At 40.9% G+C, this 14,427-nt stretch overlaps 1 protein-coding gene and 1 long non-coding RNA gene across 6 annotated transcripts in view; one reads left to right on the top strand and one right to left on the bottom strand.

Annotated features, from left to right (window-relative positions):
• Positions 1-14,427, bottom strand: part of MAGI2 (membrane associated guanylate kinase, WW and PDZ domain containing 2) — a 1,096,261-nt gene that overhangs the window by 102,615 nt on the left and 979,219 nt on the right. For all 5 annotated transcript variants that reach the window (XM_045031437.1, XM_045031446.1, XM_045031453.1 and 2 more), the window contains one exon: positions 10,866-11,055. In XM_045031437.1, the coding sequence (XP_044887372.1) occupies positions 10,866-11,055 (190 nt within the window). The remainder of the gene's footprint in view (positions 1-10,865; positions 11,056-14,427) is intronic.
• The window catches only part of LOC123378023, a 28,058-nt gene that overhangs the window by 547 nt on the left and 13,084 nt on the right, over positions 1-14,427 (top strand). The gene's annotated exons all lie outside the window — the stretch shown is intronic.

The raw sequence follows: 14,427 nt of genomic DNA, 5'->3' as shown, positions 1-14,427 counted from the left end.
GCAGAGCTAATTTTTATTTGTCTCTAGGACAAAGAAAGTCAGTCAGACTGCAGTGGAGGCAGACAATCTGGTCCCTTTACACTGGCTCATGCCTCCTTGCTTCCTGGTAGATGGAGCCATAACAGTGTAAGGGTATTGCACTGGCTAAGTTTGTCATGTCCAACTCTGCTGGTTGTTCCACATACTGCAGAGGAACGCATTACTGCGACCAGTTAAATGTAACTCCTTTAGCACAAGTGGGCGAGTCCTATGCCTTCTTGTTGAAGGGTCAGGATTTTACGCTGCTGATCATCAGTGCTGAAGATTGATACCTAAGTTATCCACTGTAGGTTTGGGGAAGAGGAGATGTTTGGCAGTCGCTCAAAAGGGCCATTCTAGCAGCTGTGGCATGCCAGAGTGCAGGAAATTGTGAAGGGTCTGGCTATATACCTGCACTAGGGGATTTTCCTATGTTAGGGGAATTCTAAGCCAAATTTAAATTTGCTATTTGCTGCCAGAGTGGTAAGAAACAGAATTGGCAGGGCTGAATCTCTCTCTGTATATTTTATGCTTTTTGTTTAAAAGCAGATTATTTGTAGGCTACTAGGTTCATTTTGGTTGTTTTGAATTGAAGTTTGCAAGGTATGTGTCAGAGAGACAAGGTATTGGTGAAAGAGACAAGCTTTAGAGTTTACACAGAACTCTTCTTCAGGTCAGACGTGTGTAAGAACAATTAGACATTAACCCAAAAATAAAAATATAAGGGGTGGAATCCTGTCCCCACTAAGGTCAACAGCAAAACTCCCATTGATTTTATTGGAGCCAGGAACACAATAACATACTTCCCATTGACACCACTGAGAATTACTTATCCTGTGGGGAAAGGACTATCACTGCCTTGGATCCAGAACTGGGCATACTAGGATCCTTCCCTCTCTCTCACAGTCTCATCACCTCAACTTCATTCCACACTGTCCTCTCCTTTCCCTCTTCTCCCCTGCCCTGTCCCCCTCATCCTCCCTTCTCTTCCCTTTTCTTTCCATTCATCTGATGCCCTCCTGATTACACCCCCACACACATACACACACAATTGTGGAGCTAACCGGATGTTTGCTGCCATCACGTTGTTCATTCTACTGGTGTTTCTACCCCTTCCCCCAGCCTGTGTCTGTCTTGTCTATTTAGAGTGCAAGCTCTTTGCGGGCAGGGACCATCTACTGCCCTGTGTTTGTATAGTGCCTTGCACAATGGAGCCCTGGTGCATGACTGAGACTCCTAGACACTATGATGATAATAAAATAGCAGTAATAATATGTAATATGTATATTGCCATAGCATCTGGCTCACACAGCTGAGCGCTGAATAAACACATAGCAAGCAATTAATACTAACAAATATATTTTACATCAAGAGCTCCACCCTTGCTTCTTCTTAAAGTCAAGGAGAGGTTTTCCAATGAGTATAATGGGACTAGGATCACACCCCGGTGCCCTTTCCACACTTATACAGAAGGATCTGTTTGCCTAATGTTTCATGCATGCAATTTCCATTAGACTTATATCCACATCAAAAGGAGACTATAACCCATGACCTATTGCTTCAGTGATTAAATTTAAATTATATTCATTATATTGTTAAATTACCATTTATAAATGCATTCTATTTCCTGGTCTGCTACTGTAGAGAAAATGCACTTGTGCAACTTTTTGTACAGTGTGAATTGTTTGAGAGAAAGGGATTGCTGCATCTTTAACACCGCCATTAGTGGTAAAACTGACACTTCATATTAACATAAATCTTTTGGGAACTACTTTACAATTTGGCAATCAAAATCACTTTTCATCCAGGTACTGGAGTGTTGATATTCTCATAATCCTATCTGAAAATGCTTTTGGTTATATTGTCAGCTCATATAACCAACAAAAATGTTTTGTAATGATGAGGAACTCTTTCTGAAAAGATGCACAGTACAGGAATGATTTAATATGTGCCTCTTAAATTGGCCTCTCCATTTAATATTTCTCTCTGATTCCAGAGGGGTTAATTCTATTTTGTATCCACAAAATGTAAGAATTTTTCTATATCATAGATTGGGGTGGCAAAGGATGTGGAACAAAATTGTATGATACAGAGGAGATATTCCACTGTAACTTAGTCACCTTAACTATATTGTAGAGAATAGTTTGATAACAGTAAGTAATACTTTACACTTATACAGTATCTTCATGATTTATCTCAAAGCACTTTGCAAAGGTTGTAAAGCATTCTCACTATTACAGAAGGAGCGACTGACGAACATAGAGGCTAAATGACTTGACAAACAGCACTTAGTAGTAGATCTGAAACTAGGACCCAGATCTCCTGACTCGTAGCCTCATGTTCAGTCCACTAGACCATAGCTGCCTCATGAAGAAAGGACTTCTAAGAATGATTTCAAAAATAAAATATAACTTATCTGAAAACTTTTCTTTGAAGTATTATAATGTATGTGACATCCTCAACAGAGATGATTAAACCATGCAAAAAAAGCCAGAGAAAAACTTTTAGTTGAAAAAAACACCAAAAAATGTCGTTTGAAAAAGTGAGGGGGGGGGGAAATGTGTGGAAATTTTCTTTTAATTTTTTATCAAATGTTTAAACTTGTCCACATTTCTAACCAGCTCTACTTGATAATGGCACGATTGTGATGTCCTTAGGCAGACAAATCACTGACTTGTGAGCTTTGATTGCTGCAGACCATAGGACTGGCCCTAAGGGGAAAATGTGATGAATCTACAAACTTATTAAAAACTGAATTTTATTTGTGCTATAAAAGCATGACATTTAGGGAGTGGCCTCCTTCCAGACTGAAGAGCGAGGGACCACAACCGCACTCCCTTTGATAGGTGGAGCCGAACCCCCCCCCAGAAGACCCAGGGCGAGGCAGGAAGTATAAAGGGAGGGCTTTGCAGCTCAGTTGGGCGGGAGCCAGTGGAGGAGATGGACACCTCTGTCTTGCGGCAGCACCCATGAGCAGAAACTGTGTTCTGCCGCGCCCTGCCCCTAGAGGAAATGGACCCAGACGAGGAGTTGCCGGGACTACAGTCGGCTGTACACCCCAAGGAGCCCGAGGACCTGTGGAGGCCAGACGTACTAAATCCCAGGGAGATAGGAAGTAGCCCAGGGGCAGCCGATGACTAGCCGGCTAAAGGGCTGACTACTTCTAGATGGCTATGTTGCGACTGGATCCCCGCTGACCCAATGGCAGACCACTCCGCCACTGTTAGGGCCCTGGTCTGTGGTGGAGTAGGGCAGGCCTGTGTCCCCCTGCCACCCCAACCCCAGGATGGCCGACTCCCCACCTTAGGCCAGGAGGCCTGTGCTCTGTGAACATCCCTGCTAGCACCCTAGACTGGCTGCTGGGTGCTCAACCCTTGTTGGAATCCCCTAGACTGTGTGGGTGTTCACCCATACCTGAACCCCGAGACTGTGTGCACTTGTTGGCTGCTTGAGCCCCAAGCCTGAGGCTAAAGCCTATTCCTGCTCGACCCTGCCCAAAGAGTTAGAGCTTATTGACTCAGTGTATTTGCAGGCTGCCTGGGCCGGGAGCCATTAATTGGTGTCAGACCCAGCTGAGAGGCTGCGGGCTAAAGACTACATTGGGCACTGCCCTGCCCATGGGTAGGGACAGGAGCCCCAGACTATCATGGTGACTTTGCCTCTGTTTGTCGGGCCCAGAACCATAGACTGTGTACGGCTTGGCTCTGCTGGAGCAGCCCGAGCCTGAAGGCTACCGCCCCTGACAACGAGGCAGAGTGGCCTCCCTCTGGACTGGAGAGCGAGGGACCACTACAAGGAGCCTAACCATTGCCTTTATTAATGGAACTTTCACGGTGACATATTGTCCATCAGTATAATGCTAGCTGGCAAATCTTCCCCATTGCTGATATTTTAAATCAAACCCAAACTGAGCACGTGTAGTGATACTTTAGAAGAAATAAAGGATGGGATTTGCATTAAAATAAAAGTGCTTGAATTAAGTGCAATCCCCCAATCCTAGAAAAACTTTCATAACCCTGTAGGTGAAAATGCTTTGATTTCCTTATTTTATTAAAGGTAATAATGCATTACATGAATATATGTACTATGTACATGTTTAAAGTGGATTCACAAGTTGTTGTGGACTTAGTTTTTTGTTCTTTTCCATTTTTGTCAAAATATTTGACAGCATAAGATTACAGCACTGTGATACCAGATACCAGACTCTCAGAGGCCCCCTGCTGTCATGGCCCTGCTACACTGCGCCCCCAAAAAGGGTAATGGAGAAGTTGTCTAGAGTGGCTGTGTAGGACACAGCCAATCAGGGCCCAGCAGCCTAGTATAAGAATTGCTGCAGGGCCAGAGGCAGTTCAGTTCCTTGCTGGAGCTGTAGGAGTGTGGCTGGTGTGTGGCTGGCTGACAGAGCTATGGAACCCCAGACAGGGCAGCACTACCAGAAGCCGGGGACAGTGAGAAGGAGCCCTGAGCTGGTTGCTGGGACTCCATTAGGACAAAGCCCTGAGGTAAAGGTGAAGAGAGTGTGGGGCTTTGGGAAAGTGGCCCAGGGAATTAGAGAAGCTGTGCGACATAGTTAAAGGGACACAGCCAATGGCTGCGATCTACAGGGTCCCCGGGCTTGGACCTGGACTAGTGGCCGGGCCTGGGCCACCCCCCCATTAGCCACTGGTTGGAATTGGGCTGGACATTGAGGTACCCTAGAGGGGGAACTTAACTATAGTGGCCCAGGGTTGTAGCCAAGAAGCCCCAAGAAGGCGAAGTCATTGTCTCCAGGGAGGGAGCCCTGGGGCACTGCTCTATCCCAGAGCAAGGACAATCTGAGAGAGAGCATGCAGGTGTGTGCATTTGGCCAAGGCGGAGCTCATGAGAGGTGAATGCATCCTGTTACAAGCACACACTTATAGATGATGGATTTTTAATAACTGACAAGTACATTACTGCTACTTTGATCAGAAGAAAAAGCAACATGAGAGATTTAGAAAGCAGGAATTTTTGGCCTGCCAGTAAAAGCCGGAACAGTAGCTGTCCACATTTCACTTCTAATAAGAGCTTATCACTAGTTGATCACATTCTTTCTACTGGCATTTCTGTGTCACCTCAGCAGCCTTGGATTACCACACCAATGACAGGACTCATGTATGTATCTTAACCACTGGAAAGAAACATTTCACCTTAACCCTTTCAGTAGAGAAAAGTACAATGGAATTTCTGTTGTAAATTGTTTATACCATAAGGAACATTATGCCATATAGAGTCCTGACAACTTTTCACATCAGAGCTTGATTGATGTGTTACTGCAGAGGATGCTGGGCAAACTGTATATTTACAACGATCAGTATTCAATATAGAAAAGTATCTGAGGGAGGATGGGGAGAACTTACATAACATTTCATCCACACCATAGGAGAGTGTCTGTAAAGTGCTTTGAGATCTTCAGATGAAAGGAGCTACATAAATACAAAGTAGTACTAGTATGATATAAAGCTGAGCTGATCAAATAAATACAGATTAATTGTGAATATGAAAAAAATATCAAGTACGATCCCTTTCTTCCTAAATGATTCCATAACAGGATTAGCTGGATTTTTTGGGGGAAAATAAAACTTTTTCCCCTCATGTCATGCCATGAGGTTGAGGCAATGTCTATTTTGGGATGAGTGCTTTTTCTATAAATGTAATTAAACTTTTCTTTTAAACTTTAAGTGTAAGCATGATGAAGAGTATCAAACTGACACAACCATCTGCTATGAGGCTTGGTGTGTGTTATTTTGAAACCCTTTCCCCACCCCCGTAACCTCCACTTTAGCTGACAATCCTTTGACCGGCTAACAGGTTCCCTGCACTTTGTTTCTCACATTGCCAGTTTGTTGATCTACGATTATGAGTCACGCTTTGGGTATAAGAGGTACTGGATTCAAATCCCAGATAACCCCTTGCAGGGGCCTGAGTTGGTCCTATACCTTTAAATTAAAAGTGTGCATGGCTTAGTTGGCTAAATGTACCTGTCTAGCAGGGCTTACCTTCAGCTAGAACTGTCTGGATCAGAGCTCTGGTAAATACTTTCAAACCCACAGGACTTCCAGTGCGTCTCCTGGGGCAGAAGCCCTGAGCCCCAGTGCCTCCCACAGGGCTGAAGCCCTGAGCCTCGGGGCTCCAGGAAATACTCTGTGAGAATTTACACCGTGCTGCCTAGTAACTATGAGATCCTAGGTTCAAATTTCAGCAGGGCCTGGAGTGGATTTCTAGGGATTATTAATTGGATGTTTTTCTAAAAGATCTGCTCTAGGAATTATTCTAAGAGTTCTGTGACCTGTGTTATACAGGAGGTCAGCCTAGATTATCACAGTGGTCCCTTCTGGCCTTGGAATTTATGAATCTATTACATAATACATTAATAAGAAGGAAGAATAACCTGCTTGATGAATTCAAAGTGCTAAAGAGCTGTGTCCATGACATCCATAGAACTAAAATGGCAGAAAGAATGGAGACACTCCTGGGCTTAGAAGAATGATTTAAGGTTGTGGGGGTAAGACTGTGGGAGGAAGAAATTTTCAATTATTAGGATTGGGGAATATGCACGTGCTTTCGGCTCTCAAGCATTAAATAAAAAAAATTTGAAGAATGACATAAGCAAAGAAGAATCAATTAAAACTTGGGAAAACACTCGTATCAATATATCTTGTTCTGTGATGCATGAAACACCAGAATGTTCCCAGCAAACTTGGAAGTACGGTTACTGTAGCCTTGTCTGCTTGCCTCATTTTGGGTCTAGTTTTGGTTCATGACTTCTATGTCTCTGTCTACAATTATCTATAATTTCCAATTGCCATTAGGGCAGAACTCAAGTGAAACTAAACATTTAAACAAATATGTTCAAGAAAGTCTACCCAGGATTGTTATCCCTTCCCCAGATAGGAACAACACTGGCCTGGCATATGCTACTGAACACAGTAGATTAGAATCACTCACCGAGCAGAAGGAGTGGTGAGCAAGGAGAACTAGAAATGTAGTCTAAGTACTCTCACTCATGAATGTATGTGGGTCAGAAGATTTTTTTTTGATGGATGAGAAAAACTCCTTCTTGGTATAAAATCACCTATTTGGGGACAAATGCCCTACCCCAATGTTTATACTTGACTTTGGATTGTATACATATTTGAGTCATGTTCAGGGCTGAATATGAATTGATCCTGATATTTGCCTCCACTATTATTTAGCTCCAAAAATATGGAACTCTTCATACTGGAACCTAAGATGAAAGCAGATCTCATACTGTTCATTTACGTTTTTCCTGATTTTCACTGTATTTTTTTCAGTGTTGCCAAGTAATCAGTTTATAGTCTGCACTTTTCGGATCTTGCCATGATGGCTTCACCCCAAGAGGCTGCTCAGGCTCCGCTAAATTGAAAGTGCAGGGCTGTGCTAAAATACTTCATTTATTATAGAAACTACACATATGGGGAGCAATTATTTGCAAAGGGCTGCTCTCTCCTTAAAATGGTACATCAAGTCAAATATATTTTGAGCAGCAATGCTGAGTTACCAAAAATACTTGGTAGTGATGGACATCTGATGAAGTGGCTTTTAGCCCACGAAAGCTTATGCCCAAATACATTTGTTAGTCTCTAAGGTGCCAGAAGGACTCCTCGTTGTTTTTGCTGATACAGACTAACACGGCTACCACTCTGAAACCTGACTCCCTTTTTACTTTCACTTCTCTTTAGAGTCTTCCTCGGAAGACAGCACTTTGTAGAAAAACATATCAGCACTGACATTCTTTCTTTTCTTTTTTTTCCACTAAAGCCCTGAGAGAGAGTCGTGTTTAAAAACTGTTTGCAAACTTTGTTCAAATATGGCTCCACTAAGTCTTTTCTCAAATCTCCTTGGCTTAGTCCACACTGCAATCAAACTGACCCACATTTTCAAACAGTTTTCAAATACAGTATGTATCTCTCACAAGTGTAGGTAGAAGCTCAAGTGCAATTTCTACAAGTACTGCTGCCAGGAGGTTCAGTTGAGAATAACTTTTCAGAACAGTGAAAGAGATTGGATTATTAATTAATATTTATTATCAGTATTGAAGTAACAGCCACAAGATGGTAGGCACTGTCCACATATGCACAGGAATACAGTTCCTGTCCTAAAGAGTTTATAATCTAAACACAACATTTTCAAAAACAGATGCCTAAAATTAAATTGAATTCCCAAGTCCATATATTCTGGATATTTGGCACTTCTGAAATCCAGGCAAGTTATTTATATACACCTCTACCTCGATATAACGCTGTCCTCGGGAGCCAAAAAATCTTACCGCGTTATAGGTGAAACTGCGCTATATCGAACTTGATTTGATCCGCCGGAGCGCGCAGCCCCCCCACCAGAGCGCTGCTTTACTGCGTTATATCTGAATTAGTGTTATATCGGGCGGTGTTATAACGGGGTAGAGATGTATATATGAACTTGGTAGCCCAACCTTAGGCACCCATTTTTGAAACTGGCCTAGGAAGACAAGCAAAATACGAAGGGTGAGATTCTGTGCTGCTTCTCTTACAATGCTGGGGAAGTGGGGACAGAAGTAGCTTCAAACTCCCAGGTTACTGATGGGCTACTAAGAATGCACAAAGTGCTACATGCCTATATGCCATGGCTTGCATGAGAGAGGGCACAGGATATCCAAAGATGGTCCTATGCAAGGCCTGTACTTGAGAAATTCTTCACTGGCTTTAGAATCACAAAAAGGGCCATAGCTGGGTGAAAAATCTCACTCAAAGAGCGGGGAGGAGAATGACACAATCAAACTGTGTATAATTTTCTATACACTGAGGCAATTCACCATTCCATTACATGTTTATCAGGCCCACTGTCTGTCATTTTGTGTAATAAATACTCAACTCAACTATACCCAACTATTCCCTAACCTATCCATTACTAATTGGCCAGTTTTTTGGAGGTAGCACAGAAGAAATAGATTACACGGAGGAAGAATTTGGTGGAAGAGAGAGTAGTGGCTTTATGGATCACTTCAGAAACATGTACTGTGCCTATGGAGCTACGTGGAAGAAAGTGCAAAGATGGTACTGGGAGGAGCAGAGTACGGAGCAGTCAAAACTAATATAATTGGCTGAGTGAAGGGGATGGTGGGTGGTGTGATAAGAGACAAGAACGTAGGATAAGGGAAGGGCAGAGATGTGAAACGCCTTGAAGGGTTGAACTTGATACATTGGAAAAGGGGTAGTCAGAGAAGGCATCTGGATAAAACATACAGAATGATTGGTGAGGGAAATGGTTTTGGCAGCAGCATTTTGAATGGAGTGTAGGGGTGTGATGTGGGCATAAGAAAGGCCAGAGAGGAGGTGGTTTCAGTAATCAAGAGTTTCAGCTGTGTGGACAGAAAGATGAAGTTGGCTCTGAGAGAAGTTATTGTGGAAGAGGTAACAAGATTTGGGCACAGCCTGGGTGTGTACATCCATGGAGAGAGAATTGTCAAAGATAACTCCCAGGTCAAGGGCCTGGATGATGGAAGAATGATGACAAAGTGAAACAGTGCCAAAGAATGGAGAGAGTCTGTCATGGAATGTGGGGAGGAAGGGTAAGGAATTTAGTGCAAATTATCCTTGTGCGTAATTATGCTGCATGACTGAGAAATGCCCATCTTATTTCCAAATCGCTGATTTTAGATGGAGACAGGGCTACTTCAGGGTACTTTGACACAATCATTAGATAATGACATAATTTAAATTCTCTCTTTCTCTTTCTGCTCCTTCAGATATTTATATGTAATGTTCTGAACACAGATTTCATGAGTATTTACTAAGTTATCACATTTCACTTCAGAGTGGCTTTATATCAATAGTGATTGAAACAATTCACTTATTTTAGTGATATATATAGTAGAGGTGGTTCTGAAACGAAACTATATCAGGCACTCCCAAACTTTGTAAAAGTTTGTTCCTGAATCTTAATCTGAACTTTTTTGCTTAGGACCATCTCCAATACACAGGGTCAAACTGATGGCAAGAGAGTTAATCTGGATCTATACCAGTGTAATTCAGTGCAATATTTTGCACATCATTTATACATTAGTTTGAGAGCCTTCAAAGTGAAAGGTGCTATATACAAGCATAAGATACGACTATAAGAACAAAAATCTTAAAGAATAGCACATAATATTTAAATGTTCTTAATTTAAGAGCTCTTGTTTACATACAATATACAATTTTTATTTAAAAGCTTATGGGAGCAAATATAGATGGGATAAAATGTCTTTTCCTTGATGTGGAATACAGCAATATATTCCTTAAGAACATGAAAAAAGAAAATAAGGATGAGAAGCTTGGAGAGAGTTTTGTTTTCCATAAGTCTTCAGGTATTACGAGTTAGTGGATTTTTAGCAGCAAGTATAGTATAATAACTAGCAGAAAGTCACTATATGTAAAACAAACCAACCAACCAAAAGTTTCCTTTTTAAACTTCAATCTAAGGGTAAGAATAAGCAGAACAATTTAATGGTAAATTTGTATCACCTTGTCAGTTAACTACAAAGAAGATATTTTGATGTATACTGTTCTTCTTTGAGGACTTACGATTCAGAACAGGGGATGGGTAATAGCAAGAAAACAAACTTTTGTGAAAGCCAAAGCGTAAATATGTAAAATTTAGACAATTTTAGGATAAATGTATCAAGGTAGAGTTTGAATAATTTTTAATAGTATGCAATAATTGGGTTCATATGTGGGTTGCTTTAAACTACAATAGATATAATCACATAAAATATGTCAGCCTTGACACATTCATAGGCAAATGCTTAAAATTATTAAATGCTCAGCAGGGTGAACAGGGCTTTCACTTACGCCTACTTTCATAAATAGCTCTTGACTTCTCATATAGCTCATATGGGTCGGGTTTTCTTGGATCAAAGGCCTCTGTTGAATCAGGAAACGAACTCCTGTGAAGGGCGGGTGGGAAGGGAATACTCTGTGGTATAGCTGGAGCAGATAAACTGGTTTGAGGGCTGCCTTGATTCTCCCATCGCTCCATCATCTGTAATAAATATATACAGAAAATAAAAAATTAAACATCTTTTCACAAACCATGACTACTTCAAACACTCTAGAGAAAGTGGCTTCAGTTACAAGTGTGGTAGATATACATATATTTTGTAAAGTTAGAAAATCTTCTGGGTATCTTTGGGGATGAAAGGAACTCTAAATATTATTTTAAAGTTACTTAAATTAAAAGTTTTTATTCCAAGGTCTTGGTGCATATAGATATATCAAAATACACAACAAATGAAGAAGCAGCTATAATTAAAAAAAAACAGCCATGACTTTCCTGACTATTTAATGTACCCATCACATGTACAAAGCCTTCCTTGTCTGATTGTGCCTCATTCCCACCCTGCTAGGAAATCCCAGGGAAATAGATGAGCTTTCCAGTATTCCCTGAAGGCTAATCGAGTCTGTCCAACCAAAAGCGGATGCAGTAATTTCCAAATTTGAGGATTCCCCACCCAAGGCTCCTTACTACCAAATCCCTCTATTTTAAACCAGAGGCCCTTAACCCAATGACAGCTGCATCTTTGTCACACAAAGAAGGTGGTGATCTCTCAGGCAGCTGAGTCCCTCACGATTTGGGACCCCATTCTGTAATATTACTCAGGTTGAGTGACACTTACTCAGAGACCTATTTGCTTCAGTGAAGCTACTCATGTAGATAAGTGCCACTCAGTGTGACTAAGAATTTTTGAATTAGGCCCACCAAGATTTATAGGTTAAAACCAACATCTTAAGGAATGCCTTAAGCATGAAGCACCTCTTAACTGGCAAGCAGCCACATTCTCCATGAACCTAATTATCTGATTGATCCCAACGTCTAACTTACGTAGAGTGCATGACAGTAGACATGAGAAAGGCTTTGATTACTGTAAGGAAGTCTGCACTGGAAGAAAGGGTTGCATCTTTTTAGACAAAGACCAATGAAAAAGAGTAGTCTAGGCACAGCTATTACTTGAACGTCCAGTTGCAGTGAAAACTTTAATAGCACCTTTAAATTTCAAAGCTGAATAATGAAAAGTGAGGATTCTCCCTCAATCCAGGAGTTTGATATAATCCTTGTCATTTCTTCTGGTTTCTTCCTTCCACATAAAACATCTCCAGTCTTATTTAGATAGCGTTTGAGAGAGTTAGTTCTCATCCAAGTACCACACTGGGTAGGGGGATCAATTCCTCCAGACAGTTTAGACAAGATGGAGATACACAGCAGTGTGTGATATGTTGAAGGCACTGAAGTCCAGGGCTCCTCATTGACACTTCCTAGTGGCAAGGCCTCAAATACACAATGAACAATAGGGGGGATAATATAGGAAGCAATGGTATCCTGCAGGAGACAGCCCTTGGATTTTACCTTCTGCAGATATGTCTGCACTAGAGTTTTTATTTGAAACAACTGATAACTAATTAAGTTTAGGCTTGGAAGGATTAGATTTTTATTGGCAAATGTCAATTTCACCATACATACAAACCAATGAAAAAATATTTCCACCAGTGATAACTGAAATGTAAAGATAGGCCAACTAAGAAAAATGCTGCTGGAAAACTTTGAGTTTGGTTTAAAGCTATTTACTTTGTATATTTTGACATGTGATTTTGACAATTTGTGTTTTAACAATTATAAAGCTTTAACTTTTTGATACTCAGTATCTACTGTCAGTAAATAACTATTGTCTGATACCCCCCATAATCTCCTGCAACTATGAAAATGTAAATCAACAACATTTAAAAATGCTTAAAAATTAAGATGGATATTATCCACTGAAATTATAAAAAAACAACAATTGAATGCTGCGATGCCCAATGAAGTTGTTAGGTAACACATTTGTATGTCCTAGTCTAGATACACCACAAGCATGGAGCAAGCACTCGTTAAGTGCCCAGGCTAGCATGTACAAACATGTGAGCTGACTTAAGTTAATTGGCAATCAATTAATACAAGTAAAAAAATGTCTAATGTAGATGAATCTTAAAAATGAACCACCCAAGTGCCACTCCATGTACCCTACTAGGGACTGAAGCTGTGTCAGCAGTCCCTTACTGCAAATGGCATCAAGGGCAGATAACTAGAGTTATACAATGAGTCTAACCTCTGAACATTGACTCCATCCCTTCTTTCAACCTACACCCTCAGAAAATGCCTGCTTTAGCTTTGCAATATATCCTGAAGATCAACAAAATCAGACTCTTTCATAGCAAGAGTGTGCGGAGTAAAGTTTCAGAGTCAAGAGCACTCTCCAAATAAATACATCTAGTGATCATTAGCTGAAGTGTGTCTAAATTGAAATATTTCAGTTTTCATTTGAAAACTGAAAATGTTTTGAGCATTCTTTTTTTGACAAAAAAAATCAAAAATTTCTGTGGAAAGCAGACTCTTCACTAAAAATATGTTTAGTCAAAACCCACTGTTTTCTGTAATAAAACAGTTTCAATGGAAAATTTACCACCAGTACTAAAGATAATGCACCTAAGTGCTTTGTGAAGAGGCACATATGAGGCTCAGTGTAGGAAACTGATAAAACTTCATTAAGCTGAAAGGAAGCAGTTTGAAATTACTACTATGCCCATGGAATTCAGGTCAAGGAAGCATTTCAGCCTTCTGAATCACAGAGAAATGCACCTGCCTTTTGTCAAGAATGTCCAACTTCAAAGATTAGTAAAGACAAAGCCTGTAAATTGTAGGAAAGATGACAAAAGAGACAAAGCCTGTGTAGGAAAGATGACAGACAGGGACCTCAGTTAATACAAGTGCTTAGTGATCAGGCAAACTAATGGTCTGAATCCTGATCAATGGAGCACTAAATTCAGTTCTGTCCTCACTGAGGAAAGAAACTAATGAAATCAAACAACTTATCATTATGAAACAGAAAGACACTTAGGTATCTATCTATCTATCTATCTCTCTATCTAAGAAATATTTCATAATCTCTTTGAAAGAACCAGAGAAACAAAGAACTATCTTTCAAAATAAGAAAATGAATAGAAATAAAATTGGTCTAAAAGCAAGGTATAAAAAAGGCCTCCCGCAAGCCCAACCTCTCCTCCTTATAGTGTGATAAAGGAAACAGGTTGAGTAAGGGATTGCTTTTCAACTCAAAGTATGGTTGGTGAGCTATTCTCTCTGCACTGCTATAGTAGCCATGAAGGCCTACAGGATTTACTCTGAAACACCCTGGCTAACAGAGCTCTGGCTGGGCAGACCAAGTTCATTAGCCTGGCAACTGGTCTAAGAGATGGTCACTCTGAAAACAGAGCTGCAGCCAACAAGTCTTTCAGTCGTCTCGGCTTTACCCTGAAATGGTCTTGCTGGCTGAGAGAGTGTGCAAGTTGGTGCGTAATTGCTTGTCCACTTTAAGTGAATTCC

This window comes from Mauremys mutica, chromosome 1, assembly GCF_020497125.1.
Source record: "Mauremys mutica isolate MM-2020 ecotype Southern chromosome 1, ASM2049712v1, whole genome shotgun sequence".
Lineage (NCBI taxonomy): Eukaryota > Metazoa > Chordata > Testudines > Geoemydidae > Mauremys > Mauremys mutica.
The sequence above is the reverse complement of the archived record's forward strand: the minus strand, read 5'-3'. Positions and strand labels throughout refer to the sequence as shown.